Source organism: Vicugna pacos, chromosome 13 (assembly GCF_048564905.1).
Source record: "Vicugna pacos chromosome 13, VicPac4, whole genome shotgun sequence".
Lineage (NCBI taxonomy): Eukaryota > Metazoa > Chordata > Mammalia > Artiodactyla > Camelidae > Vicugna > Vicugna pacos.
Genome location: NC_132999.1, coordinates 41,810,909 through 41,826,953, shown reverse-complemented (window position 1 = coordinate 41,826,953; position 16,045 = coordinate 41,810,909). Strand labels below are relative to the sequence as shown.

Sequence of the window (16,045 nt, the reverse complement as noted above, 5' to 3'; positions counted from 1 at the left end):
TTATGGGCTCTGATCATTGTCACCTTGAGTGTGTGTGTGTGTTGGGGGTAGGGTGGATGTCTCCCATAGCAGCTTCAGGGAACATCGAAGACAAAAATGTCTGGAGGCTGGGCCCAGAGTGTTAATCAGCCCCATCCTCTACACCCCATTCTCAGTAGTTCTTGGAGGGGCCTCAGCCACCCCTGTGCTGGCTAGCATTCCAGTGGTTTTGCTTTATATTCTGTACCTTGGACACCCTAGGAGAACCAGATTTTTTCATTCTGGTGTCATAAGCAAGGACTTTGGCTTCCATAGTGGTGGGGCAGAGGTCAAGGGGTGTGGATAACAGGTTTGGTCTTCTGTGTTTACCCTGAGCAGGAAGATGGCCTGAAAGCCTAGCCCATGTGGGGCAGGCATTAGGTGGGCCCTAACCTTCAGCCCTTGCCAACTCTGGCCTTGGCTGTAGGGAGCAGGAACTTCAAAAGGTCCTGAGGCTCCCTTCCTGCTTTCCTCCCAAGGAGAATCTGGAGGTATTTGCTGAAACAAAACCAGGCCCCTGTGGCTCAAAAGAAGTTTTTTGTACTCTTCCTCCTTTCTTGAAGAGCGGGGTAGGCCAGGGAGGAATATGCCTCCCTGGGAAAGCAGCAATAGCTTTGTGCACACACGAGCAACCACCCCCTCCACCCAGGACCCGCCTTAAAGCGGTTGCTGCCTGCTGGGGGGGGGGGCCACCCTGGTATGTGCCTCTCCCCACCTTTTCCCCGGCAGCTAAAAGCTTGCCAGCTGGGAGAGGGGAAGCCAGGGAAGGCTCAGTGCTATTGGTGGATGGGGGCCTCAGGGCCGAGGCTAGAAGAGGGGAAGTCGCTAATTTAGGCGTCTAGGCAGACAAGAGCATGTAGGGGAGCTGTGGCCCCAGCACTGGTCCGAGGCCCTGGACTTAATCACCCCTGGGTTGGGGACAGAACTTGTTGAGCCGGGCCGCCCCCTCTCCCACACCCACTCCCGGCACCTGGAGCCAGACCTATCGGCTCCCGTCTCCGCCTCCTCTGCTTCACAATCTCGCGGCTTGTCCCACCCTACCTGAACCCAGTACTCATCTGCCAGCGGGACTGCGCTATCCTCCCTGCCCGGCTCTGGAGGGCGCCCCGGAAGCCATGGGTATGTTCCGAGGGCTTGGGGTGGCTGTTCTCTGCAACCGCGTGGAAATGGCGGCAAAAGCCTACACCACCACCCCGCTCTCCCGCTGTCCATACGGGGCCCCGGACTCGGGCCATGGCCAGTCGGTCCCTACTCGGCCACTCTGAGCCGCGTCCCCGCGCCATCCTCCGCCCTCAGAGGTGCTGGTCCTGGCCGGATATCGCGCGCAGAAGGACGACGAGCTGAGCCTGGCGCCCGGGGACCTGGTCCGGCAGGTGTGCAAGGGACCTGTACAGGGCTGGCTGCGTGGAGAGCTGCGGGGCCACTGTGGTCTCTTCCCCGAGTGCCTGGTGCAGGTGAGGCCGGGCCGGAGGTTGGTTGGTGGGTGGTCTCCGCGCGCCCCTGGGAGCTGAGAGCCCTCCTCCTGGTGCCATCATTTGCAGGAGATCCCAGAGACTCTGCGCGGCGTTGGGGACGCGCCGAGACCGCGCTGTGCGCGCCGCCGAGGTGAGCGCCAGTGGGGTGCGCAGGCGCGCGGGGCTCTGGCGGCCAGGTCAACCCCAGCTCCCCAAGACCCGCGCGACTCTGGGCGGGGCCACTCGGCCGCTCTGAGGCCTGTGATTGGTTCTCGAGCACAATGCTCCGCCCTGGGGCGGGGCCTGGAGGTACGGAGCTGGGTGCTCGCGACCCACTCCTCCCCTAGCTCAGCTGACTGGGGCGCAAGGCTCAAGCGTCCTCACTCGCGTCCGATCCCAGGTCGCCCCTACAAATCTCCGGGCCCCCAAAGATGGTGCAAAGTGAACTTCAGCTACAGCCCGGAGCAGGCGGACGAGCTGAAGCTGCAAGCGGGGGAGATTGTGGAAGTGATAAAGGAGGTGAGGGGATGAGGTAATGAGAGGGTTTGGGTGGAGATGATGGAGCACGTCTTTGGGTGAGGGTAGTGGGTACACTGAGGGTGTGGGCCATGGGAATGATGAGGGGCACAGAAATGGGAAAATGAGGGGAGGGGTCATCGGGCAGAAACGGGATGAACCAGGGTATAAGATTCCTAAAGAGACACTTGGAGCAGAACCAGATGCCCCTGCGTCCTCCCTCCTCCCCAGATTGAGGACGGATGGTGGCTGGGGAAGAAGAACGGGCACCTGGGAGCCTTCCCGTCCAACTTTGTGGAGTTGCTGGACAGTGGGCCCCCAAGTGAGACCTGGAGCCTGTGACCCCGTGAACCCCTGTGACCAGACTCGGCAATCTCCAGTGACCCTCCCCAGTGGTCTGAGCCTGTGATCCTCACATCCTTCCCCATGACCCCTTTGACCTCTCCCATGATCTAAACTGAATAAGCATTCCCCTAACCTCACTATCTCCCACCAGGCCTTGGTAACCCACACAAGCCTTCAGTCAGCCTTGATCCCCAGAGACCTCCCAAGGTAAATTGAATGGAGCGGGTAAAGAGGTGGTGAGTTCCTCTTAGGGGGGCTGGAGGCTCAGCTTGTTTCTCCCCCTGCCCCCACTAGCTGAGCAGCCTGACCTATGACAGCCCTCCAGATTACCTGCGGACCGGTGAGCACACAGCCAAAGGGTCCCTCGAAACCCCCTCCCCAAGCCACTCTGACTTGGGGGAGGGGGAACCCAGCTAGGATGATGGAGGAGGGAGCCCATGACTTATCTGGAGAGGGGGGTTGGCTTCAGTGGACTGACCTCCCCTTAGTTTCCCACCCTGAGACATACAGAGTCCTGTTTGACTACCATCCTGAGGCCCCAGACGAGTTGGCGCTTCGGAGGGGGGACGAAGTGAAAGTACTCAGGAAGGTAGGAAAGGCACAGGGCAGGGGAGGGTGCAGGGATGGTGCTGTTGAGAAGGGTAAGCCTGGGGAAGGAAAGAGCTTGGGGATCTGGCTCACCTCTCCATGGCATCTTTCTCTCCCAGACCACAGAGGATAAGGGCTGGTGGGAAGGAGAGTCTCAAGGCAGAAGAGGAGTCTTCCCAGATAACTTTGTTCTCCCCCCACCCCCGGTGAGTACGGAGAAGGCACTCACATGGCAGGGGCAGGCTACTCTGGACAAAGTTGGGGGTTGTGGCACTCACTGACCACAGCTGGAGGGCCACCTGCAAATGAGGGTGGACTTAGAAATGTGAGGGCATCTCTTGATATGCTGATACCTCTTTTCCGCATAGATCAAGAAGCTGGCCCCACGGAAAGTGGTATCCCGGGAGTCAGGTGGGTGCCCGGGAAGCCTGCGACTGGGGGGGTGCTTTCTGGGAGACCCAGCAGTCCAGTTGACCATAAACACCCAGAGCACCTCAGTGGTCCAGTACACCCCCTTAGGGGGTACCTCCCCATGGGCTAAGGGCCTGGTAGAAATGTATTATGTGGGTCAGTGTTTGGGAATATGTCAATTTGCATGTTAATATATTCCTGTTTCTTTGTGTTGAGAATGTGGCTATCATTCTCATGAATGAATGTATTTAAATTTGTTTCATTTTGTAAGGAAATGTATGGATTGATTTATCTGGGTCTTTGAGACTGTGTGTGTGTGTTATGTGTCTAATAAGTGTGTCAGTGAATAGCTCTGTTTATGTATCAGTGTGTCTGTGGGGATGTGTGTCTTTTAATTTACCTTTCAACATAATATTTCACACATGCCAAAAATATACTTAACATACATGTTTTAAAACTTAATAATGAACACCCATAGTCTGTCAACCCAAAAACCCAAGAACTAGAACATTGCCAGTAGTTTGCATGCTCCTGTTTCCCATCCTGCTACTTCTCCAACACCCAATGTCACCACCAACCACTATCCCGAGTTTCATGTTTATAATTCCCTTGAGTTTTTAAGTGTGCTCATGTATATGTCTAAATAATGTATCAATTTATTTTTGTTTAGTTTTGAGCATTATAAAATGTTTATAGTCTTCTGGGACTTGCTGTTTCCAATCAACATTATGTTTCTAAGATTAATCCATGTTGTGTGTAGATGTAGTTCATTTATTTTTCTCTGTTGTATAATATTCATTGTGGAGAATTAACCACAGTTTGTTTCTGGTCTCCTGATGTTGGACATTTTCATTGTCTCTAATTTTTTTTTTCCACTTTTTAAAATTGAAGTATAGTTGATTTACAATGTTGTGTTAGTTTCTGGTGTACAACATAGTGATTCAGTCGTGTGTGTGTGTGTGTGTGTATGAATATATATATTCTTTTTCATATTCTTTTTCATTATAGGTTATTACAAGATATTGAATATAGTTCCTTGTGCTATACCATAGGACCTAGTTGTTTATCTATGTTTCTAGGTTTTACTATTACAAACAGTGCTGCCAAAAACATTCATGTGTCTGTCTTCCAGTTGCAGGTATGATGTTTCTCTAGGATATAATCCTAGGAGTGGCATTGCTAGATTACAGGGCATGTGAATGTTCAGCTTTTATGAGATAAAGTCATATTGGTTTCCAAAGTGATTCGATTGTACGCTTTACCACTCCACCATCAGTGTATAAGAGATCTTACTGATCTAAATTGTGTCACACTTCATTATTTTTGTGAATCCAGTACAAAATAGCATCACATTGTGGACTCCTTTGCATTTTCCTGGTTAGTAATACTTTTTTGGAGTTCTTTATACATTCTGAACTATGGGTTATACATGTTATATTTTCTCTCAGTTTGTGGCCTTTTTTTCTTTTTTGAGTGATTTTTTTGATGAACAGGAGTTCTTAATTTAAAAAATACTTCTTAAAAAAAATAAAAAAAAATAAAAAATACTTCTTGAAGTATAGTTGATGTACAGTATCATATTAGTTTCAAGTGTACAACATAGGGATTCAAAATTTTTACAGATTATACTCCATTTAAAGTTATTATAAAATATTGGCTGTATGCCCTGTGTTGTACAATATATCCTGTATTGTAGCTGATTTATTTTATACACAGTAGTTTGTATCTTTTAATCTCCTACCCTTATCTTGCCCCTCTCCTCTTCCATCACCCCACTGGTACCCACTAGTTTGTTCTCTATGAGTCTGTTTCTATTTTGTTATATGCATTTGTTTATTTTGTTTTTTAGATTCCACATATTAGTGATAATTACATACGAGTGATAACATGAAGTATTTATCTGGGAGTTCTAAATTTTAATGCAAATGTATTGATCTTATCTTTAATGGGTTAGCTGGTTTTTTCTTGTTTAAGAAATCTTCCCTGCCTCAAGTTCAGAAAGACAGTCATTAATATTTTCTTTAAAACTTTTAAAGTGTTGCTTTTCACTTTTAAGTGAGCTTATCTATGTAGCATTGATTTTAGTGAGTGATCCAATTATACCCTTTTCCATATGGAGAGTCAGTTGTTCAGCATCATTAATTATTTCTGCATGTGAGTTTTATTGTGTCTTTTTAAAAATTCGATATCCTTCTTTTTATTGCAGGGCTATAGAAACGCACTGGGTTTTGTATATTGATTTTGTAGCCAGCCATGGTGCTGATTGTTTTCAGTAATTAATCTGTAGATCTTTAATAAGTTTTCTTCAAAGACAGTCATGTCATCTGTGAGTAATGACAGTTTTGCTCTATCTTTTCCACTCCTTATGCCTTTTAATTTCATTTTTTTATTTCACTCTAGTGGCTAGTATCTCAATACAATATTGAATAGAAGTAATGATGCTGAACATCATTAGCATATTTGTGATTTTTAATGGAGTGCTTCTAACTTTTCCCCTTTAACAATGATGTTCGCTTAGATCTTTTGTAGGTATCTTTTTGTCAGGTTAAGGTTAAGGTTTCTATTTCTAGTTTACTTAGAATTTTTACCGAGAGTGAGTGTTGAATTTTCTCAAATTGTTTATATGAATCTTTTGAAATGATTATATGGGTTCTCTTCTTTAATCTGTCAATGTGATAAATGACATCTGCAGAATTTTCTGATATTAAGCCACCATTAATTCCTGGGATAAATTCAAATTGGTCATGGTTTATTATCTTTTCATATACTGTTGGGATACCTTCCCAGTTTTTTTTTTTTTTTTCCTTAAGAGTTTTGCAGTCATTTTTACTGTCCTCATTTGATTATCAGTATTATACGGGCCCCATCACTAAGTTAAGGAGTATACTTTTTTTTTAAGTCTTGTTTAGATCTTATGTAAGATGGGAATCATCTTTTCTTGAAAGCTGGTGAAACTTGCTTATAAATTCATCTGGCACAGTTTTTTTCCATTATGGAAAGATTTTAAACTACTTCAGTTTCTTTAATAGTTATAAGTAGATTTGTCTTCTGAATAAAATTCTTTTTCTTTCTTTTTTTTCTGCTTAATACAACAGAAAACTCTCACAATTTTGGAAGCTAGAAATCTAAAATCAACGTGTTGGCATGGCCATATTCTCTGTGAAGATTCTAGGAGAAGAATCTTTCCTTGCCTTGTCTTAGCTTCTGACAGTTCTTGGCTTAGAAGTCATCACTCCGTTCCCTGCCTCTGTCTTCACAAGGTCTTCTGCCCTGTGTGTTTGTGTCCAAATTCCCTTGTCTAATAAGGACACTATTGGTCTTGGGTCCACCCTAATCTAATATGACATCACCTTAATTTGATTACATCTGCAGACCCTTTACAACTAACTGCTCTTCAAATAGCTTTATCTTGGAACTCAGATGAGGAAGAAGCCTCACATTTTAGGAGACTTGCACAGATAGTGTTCTGTCTCCTGGTCCCTGGGTAACCATGTCTGGCCAAAAATCTTGCTACAATTCTGGAATCAGTTTTAGTGAGTTATATATATTTTTAATTATCCATGTAATTAATGTTTTCCAATTATTTATAAAAAATTATAATATTCTCTTACAGCCTTTTAATCTCAATCTATTATCTCTGGTCATAGTCTTTTTTTCATTTCTAATAATGTTTACTTTTTTCCTCTCTTTTTCCTGCTAAATATCACGAGAGAATTGTTACTATATTCAAATACTTTAAAAAAATTATTTCTATTGTACATTTTTAAAAAGTTGTGGTAAAAAGTATGAGTTACCATCTTAACCATTTTTAAGTGTACAATAGTGTTTCTGTACATTGTTGTTCAAAAATCTCTGGAAGTACCTTTGTGTTTTAATCTAGTCAGTCTTTGTCTTTGGTAATAAATTGATGAGGTTAGACTGTATTAACCGTAATTATTTTATAATTTTAAATGATTCCTTCCTCTTTTTTTCTTAATTTTACTTTTTCATCAATTTCATTAATTCAATAACTTTTTCACTATTTTTATTGTTTCAGTGGTTGCTCTTGAAATTCATCATGTATTTTTAACTTTTCAAGTCTAAATTCAAAGTCTTAATCTTCCTCCTGAACAAAATCTCTGCTTTTTAATTGGAGTGTTTAGACCAGGAGTGAGCAAATTATGGTCACTGGGCCAAATCTGGCCTGCCACCTTTTCTGAGGTGGGGGAGGGGTAACAGATCTATTGAGATATAATTTATATACCTTACAGTTCAGTGGTCTTTTGCATAGTCGTGGAGTTGTGCAACATCACCACAGTCAATTTTAGAACATTTCCATCACCCACTGTACTCTTTAGCCATTACCCTACCAGTCTAACTATTCCCTCCTTCCCATCCCAAGATGACCACCAACCTACTTTGTCTTGATAGATCTGCCTACATTTTATATACATGATAATATACAACATATGGTCTCTTTAATGGGCTTCTTTCACCTCACATAGTTTTTTCATGGTTCATCCATTTGAGGTATGTGTTGTACTTCATTCCTTTTTATTGCCCAGTAATATTCTATTGTATCACTTTTTATCCGTTCATTAATTGAGGGACATTTGAGTTGGCGATGAACTTTTATGTACAAGTTTTTATGTGGACATGTTTCCATTTCTCTTGGGGTGTATATACCTATGAAAGGAATTGCTAGGTGATATAACTCTGTTTAACTCTGAGAATAACTGTCAAGCTGTTTTCCAAAGTGGTTGCATTGTTTTTCCTTCCCACTAACAGTGTACAAAGGTTCTAGTTTCTGCATATTCACACCAAAACTTGTTTTTAATCTGTCTTTTGATTATAATCATCCTCGTGGGTATGAAGTAGTATCTCATTGTGGTTTTGCTTTGCATTTCTTTGGCAGCTAATGATATTGAGCATCTTTTCATATGTTTATTGGCTATTTGTGTATCTTCTTTTGAAGAAATGTCTACTTGGGTCCTTTGCCTATTTTTTAATTGAGTTGTCGTCTTTCTGTTGAGTTGTAGGAGCTCTTTATATTTTCTAGATAAAAGTTCTTTATCAGATAAATGATTGGCAAGTATTTTTTTCCCCATTTTTTTGGGTTGTCTTTTCAGTTTCTTGATGGTGTCCCTTGAAGCACAAAAGTTTAACATTTTGATGAGGCCCCATTTATCTATTTTTTCTTTGGTTGCTTCTGCTTTTGGTGTCATATCTATGAAACCAATGCCAAATCCAAATTGCACTCCATATTGATTGGGCTGTTCTCAACCATGGCAGTAAAGCTGTCAATCCTCAACCTGTTCCACCAGTGAAATGTCCACATGGACCAAGGCAGCAGGGGGCGGGGGAGGGATGCGAACAAGCAAGACCACCACCAAGCATAAATACTTCTTGGATTATTTATGCCTTTGGTCAATTTCCAGAGCACTGAGATGGTTGTTGCATCATTTCTGTCCAGCTTTCTAGTTGCCGTGTGGGGAGGCAACTTGCCTATCACCTCTTTTAGCCAGAGTCAGACCCTGGTTCTGTTATCTATTCCTTTTAGCATTGCCTTCAAATTTTTCACTCCTTGTCTCACTCTACTTCTAGTTTTCTAATTTTGGCTACTAATTTACTAGATTTTTGGCTATGCTTAACCTATACATTGCATTTTATTTCAAATATGCTACTTTTCATCTCTAGTAGTATGGTTTTCTCCCCACACCCCCGCTCCCCCGCAAATCTGCCTGTTTATTCCTGATGGCCCCTTTATTGCATGCTCATTCTTTATTTCTTCAAATATTTTAAACACAGCCGTGCTGTGTTCACTCCCTGATCCTTCCAGTATCTGCTGTGTGCTGGCTCTGCTGACTCCAGCTCTCCGTGGCCTGCCCTCTCATGTGTTTTATGAGCTACGTGTGTGATCTCAGTCTGCAGGAGTCTTGCCTGCCTCTGTAAGGGAAGACTTCTTCCAGAGAGGACTTGCTTTTACTTCCGCCAGTAGCCAGAGGGCACCAACCGGTTACCTGAGACCACTTCAGCCCTCCGAAACAAAGTGGTGCAGGGCTCACACGGCTGCCTGGCACCGAGCTTTGGGCCCATGGTGAGCCAGGGAAGCAGCATCTGGGACACCTGCTCCTCGTCACAGGCCCCAGGCTCGGAAGCCGCAGAGCAGTAGTAGTAGCAGTGAGTACTGTGGAGTAGTGCCCACAAAGTAGAACTGGGGCCAGAAGGGAAGTCTCCTCCCTTTTTTGTGGCCCTCACCTCCCTCTTTTATGTCCAACAGTGCCTCAAAATTGTATCCTAAGCAGGCTGTCATTGCTCTCTAGTGGGAGGGCCCCGCAGCAGCTCATCAGCCATGCTCCAAGAAGCAGGAGTCAAAGTTAACAGCTTTGACTGTGTGCCCAGCGCTTTCCTAAGCACCTCACATGGACTAAGTCGCTCAGCCCTCCCAACAACCCTATATGATATTGCACTGCTGTTATCCTTGTTTTATGGATGAGGACGTGGGGGTACAAAGGTTAAGTTAGCAACCAAGTTCTCACACAGCTGGGGAATAATGGAGCATGAATTCCAAGCCTGCTGTCTGGCTAGAGGATCTGTGCTCTCGCCCACCGTGACTCCCAGAGGGGGATTTTGTTTGTATCTGTGTGTGATAATGTGTGTGTGTGAGAGTGAATTTCAACGTGTGCATACGCCACAGTGGCTGTTTGTGTGTCCATGGGTACGAATGTCAGTGTGTGTGACCGGGGCTCCCTCTGATGTCACCTTCTCAGTGTGGCCTTCTCTGACCCATCCTCCATTTAAAATTATAAACTCCCCTGCTTATTCTTCCTCAACAACTAATAAATCACTAACACACTACATAGTTTACTTCTCTCGTTTATGCCTGCCTCCTCAGTAGAACATGAGCTTGCTCTGGCTGCTGTGGGGAGAGCGCAGCACAGGAGGGGTGGGTGAAGCCCAAGCCCAGGCTGGAGGCTGTTGCAGTAGTCCTGGTGAGAATGGTGTGATTCGATCTAAAGTGCTCAGTGGGGGAGGTGGGGACGAGTGGCTGGATTCCAGATGTAAGCAGACAGGACTTCCTGATGGTTTGGATGTGCAGCATAAGGAAATAAAGGGGCCAAGTAGGAGTCTTCCCGTTTTTGTCTGAGCGAGTGGGTGAACGGGTGAGATGGGGAGTGCTGGGAAAGAGGCAGATCCCAGGGGCAAGGAGACTGGGAAGCAAGAGATTAGTTCTGGCTATATTAAGTGTGTGGTGCCAATTAGCTCTCCAAGTGTTTGAAATACTGAGAGGGTAAGAGTCTGGATTTCAGGGAAGAGGAAGGGGCTGGAGATGAAAATGGAGTTGTTGGCTTGCTGATGACAATTAAACCCATGAGACTGGGTGGGTGAGATCTCTTAGGGAGTAGATGTGATGGAGAAGACAAAGAAGGGGCATGGATTGGACAGGGAAAGGTTGTTGCTGTGGTCCAGGAAGGAAGAGAATCTGAAGCAGCTGTGGGAACTAAGCTGAGTACAGTTCTTAGAAAACCATGGATAAAATAAACTGGTAGGATTTGAAGCTGTCTCCCCACAAAGCCTTCCCTGACAGCTCTTTGGGGTGCTCCCACAGTTCCCTGTGCCCTCATGGCATCCCTGGAGCTCCCAGGAGGCAGAGTCAAATATGATTCACCTGTCACTAGTCCCCTGTGCACAGCACAGGACAGGGCCAGTGACTTTCAGGTGGATGCGTAAGTGAGTGAATAAATGCCCTATTCCCCTCTCCTGTCCCAGCTCCTATTAAGGAACTCAAAAAGATGATGCCCAAAACAGCCTTCCCTACTGTCAAGAAGCTGGTGACAGCCCCCACTGGGCCCAGCAAAGCCAAGTAAGGAGCAGGGTGGGGGAGTGGAAAGGAGGAGGGTACAAAAGAAATGCTACTCACTGCCCCCACCCTTGGGTCTGATGGGGACATATTCTAGGCCATCTTGGACACCCAGTGGAGACGGTCAGAAGCGCCCGTCCCGAAACTCCAGTAAGTCTCGCTGCCTCCCTGCAGTGGGGTGAGGTCTGGGGTCGTTGTGTTGGGAAACAGAGATGGGGAGAGGTTCGGGTTCTGAGTAGGCCTGGGCCCTGAGGGCCTGCTCTCACAGGCTCCAGTGGCAGCTTCCTCAGTGGGGGTCCAGGCCACCCTGGCAGAAGGCGATCCAAAATCCAGGCTTCCCAGCAACGCTCTGCAGCCAATCAGGTGAGAGGCCCGAGACTTGGGAGAGCAGGGATACTTGGCAGAGATTGGTTCCCAGGGGTACGGTGTGCAAGGGTGAAGGATCCCAGGCCAAGGGGGACCAGATTCAAACTGTCAAGTTACCCAGCCCTTGGCTGAGACCTCACCCCCATCCCACAGGGCGAAGAGCAGAGCAGCCTCACAAAGGCCCCTCATGTGAATAAAACTCTGACTCTGGACAAGGCCCCTTGCCCAGAGAATACCCCGTCTCTGGACAAGGCCCCCGGCCCAGAGGAGACCCCGTCTCTGGACAAGGCCCCCGGCCAAGAGAAGACCCCATCTCTGGACAAGGCCCCCGGCCCAGAGGAGACCCCGTCTCTGGACAAGGCCCCCGGCCCAGAGGAGACCCCATCTCAGGACAAGGCCCCCGGCCCAGAGGAGACCCCATCTCAGGACAAGGCCCCCCGCCCAGAGGAGACCCCGTCTCTGGACAAGGCCCCCGGCCCAGAGGAGACCCCATCTCAGGACAAGGCCCCCGGCCCAGAGGAGACCCCGTCTCAGGACAAGGCCCCCAGCCCAGAGGAAACCTTGACTCCAGATAAGGTCGCTACCTTAGAGGAAACTCCAGCTCTGGAGGACGACACCCCCAGCCCAGACAGGGTCTTCTCTGTGCACGAAGCCCCAGCCTCAGAAGTCCCACCTGAAGATGGAGCCCCTCATCCAAAGATGGCCCCTCTTGAGGACGAGGCCTCCACCCTAGGCAAGTTCTTGACCCAGGAGCAGGTGCTCTCTGAAGGGGCCTCCACCAGAGACAACACTCAGTTGTATCACTTCTCTTCAGAGGAAGCCCTGCCAAATGCCAGGTCTCTTGAGGCTGGTGAGGCTCAGTCCCAAGAGGAGTTCCACATGCCAGAGGAGCCCTCCCTCTGCGTGGGGAAACATCCCCTGGATAAAAGGGACAGCTCCCCTCTCCAGTGTGAGTCCAAGTCCAAGCCAGGGTCCATGCCTGCCCTTGAGAAGGCCCACCCCCAGGAAGAGGCTGCCATCCTCCTGGGGGAGGCGCCTGTGAAGGATGAGACTACCCCCAAAGAGGAGAAGGCTCCCAAAGAAGAGGTACCCCCGGAAGAGGAAGTACCCCCCAAAGAAGTAACCCCTGCTCAGAAGAATTCACATCCTATCATGCTGACTCCAGAGCCCCGAGTGACCTCCACACTCCACTCCTTGGTCCTGCAAAGTCCCACAGACAGCGAAAGTGACAGAGACGACATAAAGAAGCTAAAGAACGAGGTGGAAGCTTTAAGGGGGTTGCTGGAGCTGATGGGGGTGCAGCTGGAGTAAGTGGGGAGGGGCAGGGAGGGAAGGAGAGGGGTGGGGGCTCTAGGCCTGCCCAGCTCACCCCTTCCCCTCGATCTCCTGTCTGCAGAAAGAAGCTGACCGACATCTGGAAGGAGCTGAAGAGCGAGAGGGAGAAACGCCAGTTGCTGGAGGTGGGTGGGGTGTGGGTCCCAGGTGGGGCGGGGGTGAGGGCCGGACCTTCCCCTGACTCCCTCTCTCGATCAGGTTCTGGTGAAGCGGAGGACTCAGGAGTCCCGGACCCGGGACTCCATCCACGTGCAGACGCAGACGCACTAAGGGTGGGCCCAGGAGGGACTACAGCGGGACCTGGAGCGAGGTCTGGCTCCGGCCACCCACATCCTTGCACAAGGGGACTTTGGGAAACGCAAGAAAGTAAACTCTGCCGTGTACGCGTGCCGCGCCGGCCTGGTCTGTGCGGGGCCGGGGCGGGGCCTGCGGGACCGGGGCGGAGCTGGCGCTCCAGGCCCTCCGCATTCCTGGCAGTTGCTCCCGGGCACATCTGGCCAACATGTGGCTCCCATTACCGTTCCCAAGGCCTGCGCGGCTATTTTTATCCACCGGATGGCGGGGAAAAGGGGGAGTGGGGGTGTCTCCTTCGGACGCCAGCCCCGCGCTAGAGAAATGGCCCTCAGGAGGGGCCCAAGAGGGGTCGGAGCTCTGTCAGAGGCCCGGATTCCAGAATCCAGCTGTGTGCGCCAGGGGAGGGGCCGGGCGGGCCGGCTCTCGAGCGCTTGACCCCTCCCAATTGGCCCCACTGTCTGCTCAGGACCCAGGAACGCACCTCGGCTCAAACACTAATTCCACAGTCCATCTCAGACACATGGTTACACTGGGGCTAATAGCTCCTTAGCGTCAAGGTCAGGGTCCCGTGTCCTGGTGTGTGTGCGTGTGTGTGATTGCAATGATGCATAAACCCAGGGCATTTGTAGCGACAGGGGCGATGTGTACCCAGGCGTTTGCCGGTAAGGAATGCTGATATTTGTGTAAATCTGTGATGAAGTGGTGGAGTGTGGGTGAAGGAGTGTGTGTTTTTGCCACGTGTGAACTGAACGCAAGCACCTGTGCTGAGGCGTCGATAGCTAGAAGGAGGTGGTCAGCCTGATAAAGGAGTCGAGTGGGGCCTCAGCCCTGGGGTCCCCTGCATGGCAAGATCCTGGGGGTCATTTAGGGGCAAGGGTAACAGAGAGACTGAGTCACTGAGAATGCAGCTTTCATTGATCACTTCACCTCTTAACCATCCCCTAGAGAGGGGGTGGGGATTCTGGGTCCAGCCCTCCCCCCAGGGCCTTCTGGCTGGACTGGGGAAGGGTGTCTCCTAGGGGGCAGAGATCCAGGCCCAGTAGCACCGGGGAGCCGTGGGGGCGGAGCCTCCATAGCACCGTGGGCAGGGGCAGTCCGAAGGTCGTGGGGCAGCTCGGAGCTCCTATGCCTGTCCAGTACTCAGAGCGCCTTACAGCGCGAGCAGGGTCGATTAGTAATAGTGCATGCGGCCCAGGGTGCCTGTGCCCGTGGGGCTGGGCCCCAGCGTGCCAGTGCCCAGCAGGTCCGGCTGTCCCGTACGCCAGATCTCCCGCAGGATCCGTTCCCGCTCCTCCAGCCGCTGCGCCCGCTCCAGCTCCTCCGCTGACGTGAAGACATTGACGCTCAGGGGCCCATCGGGCTCCGCAGATAGCTCGGGGCCCGGCAGCGTGTCGTCAGGCCCCAGGCGCGTCACGGTGTCCTCGTCGTCGTCCTCGTCGTCGTCGTCGTCCTCGGCCTCCAGGGTGCTGCTTCGGGGGTCCCGGCGCGGAGCGGGGCCCCGGGGCCGTGGGTGGGGTGCGCAGGAGATGCTGATGACTAGTAGGCACAGGGTGAGCAGCAGGCCAAAACAGACGCCCAGCACGAAGTAGAGGCCAAAGCTCTCCGGGTTAGCTGGGGGTCAGAAGGCAGAAGTCATGGAGGAGCCCTGGCGAGTGGGAGTCATCCCATCTTGAAAAGATTCCAAGTTCTAAGTTTGGAGGGCCAGGACAGTACTTTCTATTTGAAGGACCTTAGGTAGCACCATCGGGCAGTGGGGGTAGTGAGAATGGGGGTGGGGTGGGGTATTGAGAGTAGGTGACTGGCTAAAGCAGGGTTATGATGGCCAGGAGGTGAGGAGGAGAGGAGGCAGGGAGGGAGGGGTCCATGCCCCGGTGTCTGCCCTCACCGCGGATGTGTGCGTAGGCCGCCAGGCTGTTGCTGAGCAACTCCATGTCCCTTCGGGGGGCATCCATGCTGCTCTGGGGGCACAGCTCCCCTGTCAGCCTGCGAGGTCAGCAAGGTCAGATCCTTCCCCACGTCTGGAGCCGATCCTGACCTAGCTTCCTCCTCGGGACGGCTCTGCTCCCTGGAAAGGCAGCCCCAGCCAGGTTCCACCCTGGAGAGAACAGCTTCCTAACTTCGTTGCAGTCCTGGGCCCTGGCTGGGGAATCCTTCCCCTGAGCGCAGACGTCCCAACAACCTGAGGGTCGGAGAAGTGGGCCGCAGGAAGCTCCGCCCCTGGTGGGGTCCCCAGACGAGGCCCTATTTCGCCGTCCGGGAAGCGGGATGGAGGAGAGAGAAGCGGGCGCCTTCCCCACTACCTGGGCGGGCTCCGAGCAGGGAAGCCGCCTCCCTGTCCCATCCCACTCGCCCCGCGGGGACCCCCGGCCCGGAGGCCCGGGCTCACTTACCGTCGGCGCTCCGCTTCCCCGCTGCCCGGCCCTGGCGCGTCGGGCGGCCGCAGACACCCGGGGCCTGGCCGCTCCCGCCCCGTCCGGTCCAGGCCGCCAGCCCGCCCGGCTCGGCTTCCAGGCCGCGGCAGCGCGGGCCGGACACGGGCCGATGGACCAGCCGGCAGAAAGTTTCCTCCGAGGAAAGAGGAGGGACGGGACGGGACGGGGCGGGGCGGCGGGGCGGGGTGGGGGGTGGGGGAGGCGGGGAGGAAAAGGGCCGGGAGAGGAAGGGGAGAGGAGGGCGACTGGAGGAGCGGGGGCGAGGCCCCAGGGGCCGTGTGCTCCCCCACAGGAAACCGCTGGGGAGGCCGGCTGCAGGGACCCGCCCCCAGGCCACTAATAACAACAATAATAATAATGAGGATGGAATTCTGCCTAGGTACCAGGCCATGGGCTAAACCCTTGACCATATCTTTTCATTTAATCCTAACAACCCTGTAGCTTGG

The 16,045-nt window shown here is 50.6% G+C and overlaps 2 protein-coding genes across 7 annotated transcripts; one reads left to right on the top strand and one right to left on the bottom strand.

The window, feature by feature from the left end:
* The first annotated feature begins 1,043 nt into the window (after positions 1–1,043).
* On the top strand, positions 1,044–13,256 carry SH3D21 (SH3 domain containing 21). 4 transcript variants are annotated; one of them, XM_072974768.1, is made up of 16 exons: positions 1,044–1,137; positions 1,315–1,472; positions 1,560–1,623; positions 1,873–1,991; positions 2,220–2,310; positions 2,485–2,540; positions 2,628–2,673; positions 2,822–2,922; positions 3,041–3,127; positions 3,290–3,332; positions 11,082–11,175; positions 11,270–11,322; positions 11,441–11,535; positions 11,692–12,845; positions 12,935–12,998; positions 13,072–13,256. In XM_072974768.1, the coding sequence occupies exons 1-16, from the start codon at positions 1,134–1,136 to the stop codon at positions 13,141–13,143; spliced, it is 2,301 nt and encodes a 766-aa protein (XP_072830869.1). In that variant the 5' UTR covers positions 1,044–1,133; the 3' UTR covers positions 13,144–13,256. The 4 variants fall into 4 exon arrangements, with proteins under 4 accessions (XP_072830869.1, XP_072830868.1, XP_072830872.1 ...); XM_072974767.1 differs by having other exon boundaries at positions 11,426–11,535; XM_072974771.1 differs by lacking the exons at positions 1,044–1,137; positions 2,220–2,310 and having other exon boundaries at positions 1,403–1,472.
* Positions 13,257–14,060: 804 nt separating this feature from the next.
* EVA1B (eva-1 homolog B) lies at positions 14,061–15,756 on the bottom strand. 3 transcript variants are annotated; one of them, XM_072974774.1, is made up of 3 exons: positions 15,558–15,756; positions 15,053–15,232; positions 14,061–14,778 (listed from the first exon to the last, which is right to left on the bottom strand). In XM_072974774.1, the coding sequence occupies exons 2-3, from the start codon at positions 15,117–15,119 to the stop codon at positions 14,339–14,341; spliced, it is 507 nt and encodes a 168-aa protein (XP_072830875.1). In that variant the 5' UTR covers positions 15,120–15,232; positions 15,558–15,756; the 3' UTR covers positions 14,061–14,338. The 3 variants fall into 3 exon arrangements, with proteins under 3 accessions (XP_072830875.1, XP_072830873.1, XP_072830874.1); XM_072974772.1 differs by having other exon boundaries at positions 15,053–15,262; positions 15,558–15,755; XM_072974773.1 differs by having other exon boundaries at positions 15,053–15,150; positions 15,558–15,755.
* Positions 15,757–16,045: the final 289 nt, after the last annotated feature.